Genomic DNA, 11476 nt, shown 5'->3' on the forward strand with positions numbered 1-11476 from the left:
GTATCGAATGTATGAGTTGCAATTTGATCACCTTGTGAGGGATGAGAGCTAGCCTTACAATGTTTGCTGTCATTTTTCACCTATTAATATATATTAAATTCGAAATTATTTTTCTTCTATTTTTTGAATTTCTTTCTTTGTTTATAGCAAAGGATACGTGCTATAATTCTTCACAACTTCCCTTTGTTTTGTTCTTCAATTAGCCATGCAAACGGTCGAACCTTCTTCTATTGGAATTGGGCCAGGCTTAGCTTGGTCCTAGTAAGCATTCCAGCTTGACTCCAAGTATGATAATTTAACAAAATTTGATTACTTTTATAAACATGTGCCAATGTTTGGTTTAGCAGTGGTATATATGTTAAGCTTTTGAAGGGGTTTAAACCCCTTTGTAACTATTTTTAAGGTTCTTCTTAGTAGATCTGATGAGCTATGTGCTCGAACTTTAATTGGGTTTTGGCTTGAAATTTGTAGACAATCTGATTTGGATTTCAAGTTGATTGGCTAAATATAGACCCAATCCCTCGACTCTGTTGCTCCCCCTTCTACCATATATCTTATGTGGATCTCAATTGTGGCAGGGGCAGGGTCAATCAAATCGTCCACAGGTACAGAAGCTGTTTGAATAGAAGTTATGGACCCTCATTGGTAGAAGTAATTCTTTCTTTCTTTTGTAATTTATCCCATTAAAATCCATCATATGATTTACAATAGTTATGTTTTAATCAATTCACATACATTACTGATATATTGTATAACCGTTTAAGATAGTTGAAAGTAATATTAACGTTTTCATTCATCGAAATATTCATATATTAAACCACCACAATATGCATTGATAAATCACTTTTGGATTGACTTGAGAAGTCAAAAGTTCTTTTTTAAACGTCAATAAAAGATTCTAGAATCATATTTGAATTGATTTCAAAAAGGTTAAATGCAAAGGTCTTGACCTTATTTGACTAATTTTATTAAAAAAATCTCATGATTTTAAAAAAAATTAATTTAAAAGTAAGAAAACTGTTATTCTTTCTTTAAGAAAAATTTATTTTGATTTTATGTAAAAACCTATTTCATATGTAATAAATCTTTTACAATAACAATAATATTATGATTTTTATTTATTTATTTATTTTTTTAGAATTATGACTTTGGGTTCGATTCACCTTGAAGTTATTTCCAATGGGCCTACATGTATTTGGTACGAATTTGACTTTAGCTTCATTACTTAAAAATAAAAAAGTTTTTTAAGATGATGTGTTATCCTATTAGCTAAAAACTTTAATAATTTAATTTATTAGAAGTTTAACTATATTCTTAGTGAATTAATATTCAATTTACAATCTAAGTTTCTCTGAAAACCTCGAACTCATTGGTTGCCTTGTTAGGCTACTAAGTTCACGTTTTTGGCTCCAAGTAGCAAGGATCTTAAGTTGAAGAAAGGTGAATTTGGGTCTCACTAGCTGCAAGTCCCTCTCTTCTTCTTCAATTTTTTTTTTTTTTTAAAGAAAATTTAACCTCCAAATGATACTTTATATTATAAATACATTTTTTTAGCTAAATAATCTACTTTTTATTTATTTCTTTATAAATACTATGATAATTATAAATATTTAGATCATGAGTTAACTTTTAAATATCTTCCATTAATAAGACAATAGAATTAAAAATATATATTTTTTATTATAATAATTTATCATTATTTTTAAGTTACCTTCAATATCTAAGTTCTAAATATCTTTCATTAATAACATAGTAGAATTAGGAATATTTTTGAGTCACCATTGTTTTTAGTGGTTAGCTCACCATCTCTTAAATTCATACATTCCAAAATAATTATTGATGCAATACCCATATGCTTACTTGCAATTATTTTTATAATTCCATTAGAGTCTTTAATAACTATCCTAAAACACTTCTATTCTCTATCCTTGAATCACCAAATTTAAAGGCTTTATCTCAACTGCCATAACAATCAAATTGGAGTTTAGGCAAAATATCAATTGTTCTATTAACATTAACTTAAGTTTTAGATTAAAACAAAATATGAGGAGCTAGATTTTTTGATAGCTTCCTAACTTGAGATACAAAATTAGGGTGACGAGCTCCTCTAACATTCAAGGCCACGACCTTCATGGGATAGGATTGGATGGTTTGATGTCTCCTTAGCCTTCTTCTTCCTTCCTCATATTCCCTTGTTTTTCTTTATTTATTTGTTCCTTATCCTTTTTGAAGAGTTTAAGCTTTTTTTTTTTTTTTTTTTCCAAAATAGGTCTATTTCCATTTGTTTCCATTTTGATTGCACAATCACTAGCTTCAAAACCCTTTGGGAACGATTTTTTCCTTTTTAGATACCTCCTTACCCTCTCCATCATGCGGATCTATTTCAATAGGAGAATCACAAGGCAGAGATCCAAACATGGAAATAAGGTTAGAAGTGAGCATTATTTTTTAATAGTTAAATTGATTTTGCAACAAATTTTCTCAACTTCTTTTTCCTCGTGTTGAGTATCATTGTCATTCACAAACCATCTTTAGCGTTGTCACCAAAAGTGATGGGTAATAGAAGCACTACTTGCATTTGAGTTGCCCCTTTCTTACCCTTTGATGAGCCCTTTGGATAGAGTTTTGTCCCAAATTGGAGTGACCCTTACTAGGGTTAGGACTAGTCTTTCAACCCAAAGGCTTGGTCCTTTGCTAAATAAACGAACAAAAAGAAAAAAAAATTCATTATATTAAAAAAACTAAAAATAAGAAATTTAAGTGTCTATTTGAATACATTTTTTATTTTCCATTTTTAACATAAAAAAATAGTTATAATTTTGAAAATAAAATGTAAGATCTTTGGAAAACTTATACTGAATAGGTAATGATCTTAAAATTTGTTTTTAAAAAAATTGAGGTATCAAATTTTTACTACCTTGATTTGAAAGTGATTTTTTAAAAATATGATTCAATATATATATATATATATATATTGTTATTAAAAATTCTACTTTTTGTATGAAATTTATTGTTACTTTTCATTTTTAAAAATAAAAAAAATAATACAAGTATTCAAATCTACACTTAATTTTTATTTTTTCATTGAGATAACAAGAAAACGGAGGGCCAGCCATGACTCCATGACCAACACATTTGAGCAACCATGAACATACAGAAGAATTAAGTTAGACAAAAATCGAAGTAATTTGGAGTATATAGATGGGGTTTTGTATTGAAAGCGCTAGCATCTCTTTGGGATATCAATGTGCCCTCTAGCAAGAACTTGAGATGTGTGAGACTTGGTTCCACAAATATACCATTAAAACAAAAAGCAGTACAATATTTCACAAAGGAAATTATGATGTACAACTACAAGCAATACTAATTTTGGGTTTTAATGTTCAGGCGCCTGTATAAAGTGAGGGAGAGGTTCAAGGCTCCACATTCCATACTTTACAGTCGTAGAAAGTACAGTTGATACACTTCCCAGTATCTTTTATGGGTGCATGATCCCACTGGATTCTTAGACTACAAAGGAGCCAATAGGATATCTCCCTCGTATCCGCTGGCCTTGAAACATAAGCTAATAGTATCAAGCTTTAGTCTTGCATTTCCCTTACATATTTAAGATGATGGATAATGCGTTGTATTTGTTTAGTTCAATAAAAGTTACAAGGGCAATGAGAATAAAGATTGTGGTGGTGGCATTAATTGATTCTCAAAATTAAGGATCTCGAATATCAGAGTCAAGTCCTGTAAGAAATTCACTTCTTCTAGACCATGTCTTAGGAAGCATATGTTTCACCGTATTTGCACTTGGTGGGTTTTGATTTTTGAGCACTAGTGTTAGGATTTTAGATGTCTTCTGCATTTTTTTTTTTCTTGGGTGTTGAACTTATAAATACCAAGTTCCCGAAACATAATTTCTGTGCCCATTCCTCGTTCTCTTGTTCAGGTTAAGTATTTGGGCGACTTGCTCCAGATTAATTCTGTTGGATTATGGCAAGCCAGCCTCTCCAATCTCGCTCATGGCTCATCCTGGGTTCCATGAGGCCAGTAGCCCCACCCCCAGCACCTGCGGCTGCGTCAACAGCTCCTGATGCTCAGCCTCAGGCTCAAGCTCAACCTCCTGCCCCTCCGCCTATTTTCCGACCCACATTTGGTCAGGCAATTAGGCCAACAACCCCGCCTCAGCAGCCTCCGCCGCCTCCGCCGCCTCCGCCACAACCACCCACTGCTGCTACTGCAGCTCCACCTTTCCGGGTTGGGAATGTTTCATCGGTTCCGTCTAATCCGAGTCAGAACACCACACCTCCTTCTGAGAAAATCAAACCACCTTCTCCTTCCCCATCTTCTCTAACTCTGCCTCCTGCCCACGTAAAATCCACTCCTGAGCCGATTGAGCAGAAGACCATGCTCATCGAAAAGCCCAACCCACCATTCAAGCCATCCAATGGTGGACTGCAATAGGATGTGGGCGACACTGCGAAGCCAAACAGTGTCCCTGACTACGAGTAGCTTGAGAAGACCAAGGACATGGAGAGCAAAGACCACAAAGGTAATCACAAGAAAGCACACTCTTAATGATAACGGCATGGAGATCATAACAATTGCAGGGGACAAGAAGGGAGCTATAATGAGGCTCAGCCCCGCCAGCAAGAAACACGACCCCAACTCCAACACAATGGCGACCCATCATCACTGGTGAAAAGGACAAATATAAACAATTAGAAAATAAGATTAAAATTGGGTAGAATTAAAACTTTACTATCTTTCACCACTTTTTATTTTTCAAACATTACATGATCTCGTATTTATAGATGTTTAAAAGTATCAACTGTGCATCTTAAACCGGAGAGAACGACGATCTATTAAGACAGTGTGTAGAGATATGCCATATCTTGGGCCTAAGCCCATTCAATTTGTGTGAGTGGGCAATGGACAAAAAAAACGCATTTTATTCTTTATCCGCTTCCGATGTGGGATTGCACGAAGGGAGGGTTGAGAAAAATCCATAAGATATGGATGTAACCTGGGGGTTTGAACAAACGCATGGGCAGCACCACTTCACTGCATATGCTATACATGTAAAATTCTTCTCAAATTTTTTATTATAGTAAAAATGTAAATATTATAAATAAAATAATTTAATATATATAAAGCAAAATGAAATAACTTTTAATAAATATATTTATATTTATATTTAAATATTATAGATACCTATGTTATTTAATAAAATATTAAAATATTAATACATCTATAGTTTAATTTGATAATATTAAAGATAAAAAATAAATATTCTTGATTTTTAATTTTTTTATGTATCTAAAAAACTTTATATAATATTTTTAATTTTAATAATATATAAATTATATATTTATGATGTTACCGATTTTGAAAACATTGCAAAAATTGAAGTATTCTCACTTTCTAAATTACGTTTAACTTTCCAATACAGCGAAGAAAACACTTACACCAAGATCATGATCATGGTTGGTGCAAGAGGTGTGGAAGAGAATGGAGTTGATAACTCCTCGTATATTGCTGTTCACGAATGAGCGCGCATTCATGGGTGGTGAGGGGTTCCCCATTTTGTTTTAAATCTTGTCCATCTTTTTTGACTTCTCTTCGTCGCAGCTACTGGCGTGCTTCCTAATTTTCTGCTCCACCAAGTTTTGGGGTTGCTCTTGATGAGTGTGTTCGAGTTGCCTTAGGGTTCGTGTTTCATGCCGACGGGGCTTAGCTCCATTATAACTCCCCTGATGTTCTCTGCAATTGTTATGATCTTCATGCTGTCATCCTGATCACAGTCTGCTTTCTTGTGAATGTTGGAATTTTTATGTGTGGACTTACATAATCAATTTGATAATATCATAAATCAGTGTTAATTTAATTTTTGCATTGTGGTCCATAATGAGACTGGACACATATTGTTGCTTGATTTTTTATGGGCTCACCCTAATTCACTTGACTGGCCCATTAAGTCAGGTAGTCCAAATAAAGTGTGTAATGTGTAATATATATATGAATTTATATATATATATATATAGATGTGTGTGCATTTGGAGAACTCCTCTTTTCTTTTCTTGGAGAGCACTGCACACACACACACTTGCACTTTGGACTGAATTTTGGGAGGCAAGGGAAGAGCTCATTGATCCCTAGTTCTCGTACCATCACGCACCTGGAGCAGCTCATTGGATATCAGAGAGAGGAAGAAATGGCTTCCCATGGCATAAACCAAGGTAATCGGTTTTTTTTTTGCTATTAAATGCATGCTTAAATGTTAACATGTGATCCTATGCTATTTCAATTCTCTTCAATTGGTATCAGAGCTAGCATGGATGACATTTGAGCTGCAATTTTGGGTTAATTTTTTGTTTTCGTTTTCTGATTATGGAAGCCATTTTTTAGGGTTTTCTTTTCATTTGATGTTTATTCTTGGTTTTCAAGCCTGATTGAGGATGGAGACTTGTAGAGAATATTGTTTGGAGCAAAACCCATCAATTTTTGTGATTTTTGGAGCTCATTTGATGATATTTCAAAAATTAGGGCTTGTTTGGTTCTTGCTATTATGTGTTTTTTGTGCATTTTTTTGGGTTTGGATTGAAGATGTTTGAGGATGGAAATCTAAGTATTTTTGTCGAAAAATGCGCAAAATTAATTTTGGGTGGAAATTTTTTTTTTCTTCTTCAGAACCAAGTCGTGTTCAGCTAGAGGAGAAGATGAATAGGGGGCCCTACTGATGTCATAAAAAAAAAACAACAATTTTTTTTTTTTTTTTTTTTTTTGCCTTGGTATTTTTGGATTGATTATGCATATGTTAAAATTATTATGCATTTGTTAAAATTGACTTTATTGGGACAATTATTATAATTATTGTTTTTATGGTATAATTTTTATTTTATACCAATAATGTTGTCCAAGGTCAATTTTGTTAACTATTTAAATTTATTGTGGCAATAAACAACACTTGTGTGATTGCCTATTGCAATTCCAAGTGTGTCAAATTGCGCAAATTAAATATTTCAATTTATCATGACAATAGTGAACAGATATGTGGTTGCCTATCGTGACCCTATATGTGTCAAATTGTTTTTGCTGAGATAATTTAACTCTCACATTTAGTTGCTTTATTATTGTGATTACTAAGATCCATACGGGTACTGTAATTGTCCTATCGATGATAATAATACTTGGTAGGATGCTTAGATTGGTGAAGGAAATTAATTGTATATTGTGAACCGTACTAATTTTCTTTGCCCTTTCGGTAATAAAATTAGTACATCTTGGTTGTAATATTTAATTAGTTGTCCTTACCGCTGTGGAATTTTCAAAATTCCAAGCTATTGCTAAATTGAGAAATTATGGAAACTAGCAAATGCACGATATTGTAATAACATGCATATTGTTGAATTTTGCTATTTTCCAGCTATCAGCAATCCTGGTATTTCTCTGCAATTGTTTGCCATCAAACCTCTTACTGGAAATAATTTTGAAGAATGGTTTGAGTCTTTTAACATGTATATGACTCTGCAAAATCTGGACTTGGCTTTGAGGGTTGATGAGCCAAGTAAGCCCACTGATGTGAGCTCTGCAGATGAAAAATCATTTTATGAAAGATGGGAGCACTCCAACAGGAGTTGTTTGATGGTGATGAAATACACTATGGATAAATCTATCAAAGAATGCGTACCAAAGACGGAAAGGGCCCAAGACTTCTTGGAATATGTGAAGGCTAATTACACCAAGATTGATAAGGTAGAAATGGCAACTCATTTGAAGCTTCTCACAACTACTGTATATGATGGAGTTAGTGGGATTAGAGATCATATCATCAAGCTAAAACACTAATTCAACAAGGCAAATGAGATGAAAATGGAGTTGGGTGAAAAATTTCTGAAATGGTTGATACTTGAGTCTCTTCCTGTTTCCTTTGATGCAGTGAAGTTGACTTACAATGCCTTGAAGGAAGAATGGACTCTGGAGGAGTTGATGTCTATTGTAGTGCAACATGAAGTCTCATTGAAGAAAAATGAGACTCACTCCCTTGCTCTTGTAACTGATCAAGTCAGTAATATGAAGAAAAAACCTCCACACAAGAATTTTGGAGGCTTTAAGTAGTTTAAGAGGAAAGAGAATTCAAATCAAGGAACCTCCAATGCATCTGCTTCTTCTAATGTTGCAAAGAGTGAGAAATTCAAGGGGAAGTGCAACTTTTGCCACAAGATTGGCCACAAGCAAGCTGATTGCTTCAAAAGAAATGTGAAATTGTGGTTGTGGTTAATTTGAATGCAAACATGATTGAGACAAATATTGTTGATGTTCATGCCAATTCTTGGTGGTTAGATACTGGTGTCACTATTCATGTCACTAATTCTTTGTAGGAGATGACAAACAAAAGGAGGCCGTCAAAACATGAAGAATGTGTGTATATGGGTGACAGAAGCAAAGTGAAAGTGGAATTTTTTGTCATGATAAAGCTGAAGTTGATCACAGAAAGTTTTTTGTTGTTACATAATGTGGCTTTCATACCCTCACTTCGGAGGAATCTGATTTCTGTATCTTCTTTGGATAGACATGGTTATTCTTTTCACTTTGGAGGTGGAAAAGTGGATATTTTTTGCAACTCAATCTTAATTGGCAATGGTGTTTTGTTTGGAAATCTTTATAGTCTCAGTTTGCATCATGGTTCATTATGTGATTCATTTTCTGTTAATTCTGTTGTTGGTTGCAAGCGTGCTATAATGAATTTGAGTTCTTCCATGTTGTGGCACAAACGCCTAGGTCATATTTGTAGGCAAAGATTCGAGAGATTGGTTAAAGATGGTGTGCTTTCTAATCTTGATTTCTTAGACTTCGAAACTTGTGTTGTTTACTTAAAGGGGAAGATGTCAGCAAAGACCAGAAAGGAGAAGATTGATAGGTGTGGAAGTACTTTAGACTTGATCCACACAGATATATGTGGTCCTTTGACACCAAATGCTTTAGGGGGTTATAAATATTTCATCACTTTTATTGATGATTTCTCTAGATTTGGTTATGTTGAACTATTCCATGAGAAATTTGACTCCCTAAATGTGTTTAAAGCCTTTAAGGCTAAGGTGGAGTTGCAGTTGGGAAAACCCATTAAAGTTGTGAAGTCTGATAGAGGTGGTGAGTATTATGGGAGATATGATGAGACTGGACGGAATCCTGGACCATTCGCTAAGTTTATGTTGGAATGTGGCATTGATGCGAGATATACAATGCCAGGCACTCCTTAACATAATGGGGTTGCAGAAATGAGGAATCACACATTGTTAGATATGGTGAGGTGCATGTTGTCCAATTCCTCTTTACCAGAATTTGTGTGGGGTGAAGCCTTAAGGACTGCAGCATATATTTTGAATCAAGTGCCCAATAAGTCTGTGCCTAAGACACCTTATGAGTTATGGTCAGGAAAGAAACCCAGCCTTCACCATTTCCATGTTTGGGGATGTAAGGCTGAGGTTAGGCCCTATAACCCACAGTCAAAGAAACTTGATCCTAAAACCATTAGTGGTTTCTTTGTTGGCCATTGCATTGGATCAAGGGGTTCTAGATTTTATTGTCCATCTCATACCACCAGGATCATTGAGTCAGACAAGGCTGTATATTTTGAGGATGAAGTTAATGCTGATCCAAATTTTGTGCCTCGTGAGATACCTTTTGGAGAAGAGCATGTTGTGATTCCTTTTCCTACATCTCATGTTCCAAATGTGGATGTTCCTATTGTCCAACAACCAACCACTAATCAAGGAGAGCATGGTGATCAAGTGGAATCTGGCCTTCCTGTAGATGATACTGTTGTTAATGAGGTTCCTTTGAGAAGATCACAGAAGGTTCGTAGGCCGGCTATTTCAGATGATTATATGGTTTATTTGTAGGATCATGAGTATGATGGTTATGATGCTTTTGATCCAGTCACTTATCAAGAAGCAATTCATTGTCCTCAATTCACTTCTTGGAAAGAAGCCATGAATGATGAAATGAATTCTATGTATATGAATGGTGTTTGGGACTTGGTTAAATTGCCACATGGTTGTAAACTAGTTGGGTGTAAGTGGGTCTTTAAGACCAAACGTGATTCTAGTTGGAAAATAGAGAGATATAAAGTTAGACTTGTGGTTAAAGGTTATAGTCAAAGAGAAGGAATTGATTTCAAAGAAACCTTCTCACCTGTGTCGACCAAGGACTCTTTTAGAGTGATTATGACCATAGTAGCTCATTTTGATTTGGAGCTACATCAGATGGATGTCAAGACAGCTTTCTTGAATGGTGATTTGGATGAGGAGGTGTATATGGAGCAACCTACTGGTCTTGCAGAAGTTGGAAATGAAGATTTAGTTTGCAAGCTCAATAAGTCCATTTATGGTCTTAAACAGGCTTCGAGGCAGTGGTATCTAAAGTTGGATAGGATTATCACCCAAAATGGCTTTAAAGAGAATACAGTTGACAGATGCATATATTTGAGGGTCAGTGGGAGTAGTTACATATTTCTTGTTTTATATGTTGATGATATACTACTCGCATCAAATGATTCTGACTTGTTGATTGAGACAAAGCACATGTTGTCAACCTATTTTGACATGAAGGATCTTGGTGAGGCTTCTTATGTTTTGGGCATAAAGATTCTTCGTGATAAGGCTAATGGAGTGCTTAAATTGTCTCAAAGAGCCTACATTGAAAAGATATTGAAGAGGTTCAATATGAACAACTGTAAATCTACTAAAGCGCCAATTGTGAAGGGTGATAAGTTTTCAAAGGCTCAGTGTCCTCAAAATGATGATGAGAGAGAGAGAGAGGAAATGAGGACCATTCCTTATTCATCTGTGGTTGGCAGCCTTATGTATGCTCAAGTATGTACACGCCCTGATATTGCTTTTGTTGTGGGCATGTTGGGAAGGTAATTGAGCAATCTTGGGAGTTAACATTGGAAAGCAGCTAAGAAGGTCCTTAGGTATTTGCAATGAACTAAGGACTTAATGTTGACATATCAGCGCACCAGCTTACTTGATGTAGTTGGGTTTTATGATGCTGATTTTGCTGGTTGCATAGATGATAAGAAATCCACAACGGGCTATATTTTTATGATGACAGGAGGAGCTGTATCTTGGAAAAGAGTCAAACAGACACTTACAACATCCTTAACTATGGAGGCAGAGTATGTGGCATGTTATGAGGCTTGTTGTCATGCTATGTGGATGCGGAATTTTATTTCAGCTTTGGGAGTTGTTGACTCCATTTCTAGACCGCTGAAATTATTTTGTGATAATTCCGCAGCTGTTGCTTTCTTCAAGAACACTAGGAGCATTTCTCGCTCCAAACATATTGATGTAAAGTTCTATTTTGTTAAGGAGAAAGTGGCAGAGTCTCTTATTGATATTAAACGCATGTCCACAAAAAGTATGTTAACAGATCCATTAACAAAAGGTTTACCCATAATTGCGTTTCAGGAACATGTATCTCAAAT

At 34.9% G+C, this 11476-nt stretch overlaps 1 protein-coding gene across 1 annotated transcript; it reads left to right on the top strand.

Annotated features, from left to right (window-relative positions):
• Positions 1-3981: 3981 nt before the first annotated feature.
• LOC117932618 (proline-rich receptor-like protein kinase PERK9) lies at positions 3982-4452 on the top strand. The gene has a single exon (XM_034853897.1). It carries the CDS (start codon positions 3982-3984, stop codon positions 4450-4452), a length of 471 nt encoding a protein of 156 aa, XP_034709788.1.
• Positions 4453-11476: the final 7024 nt, after the last annotated feature.

This window comes from Vitis riparia, chromosome 15 (assembly GCF_004353265.1).
Source record: "Vitis riparia cultivar Riparia Gloire de Montpellier isolate 1030 chromosome 15, EGFV_Vit.rip_1.0, whole genome shotgun sequence".
NCBI lineage: Eukaryota > Viridiplantae > Streptophyta > Magnoliopsida > Vitales > Vitaceae > Vitis > Vitis riparia.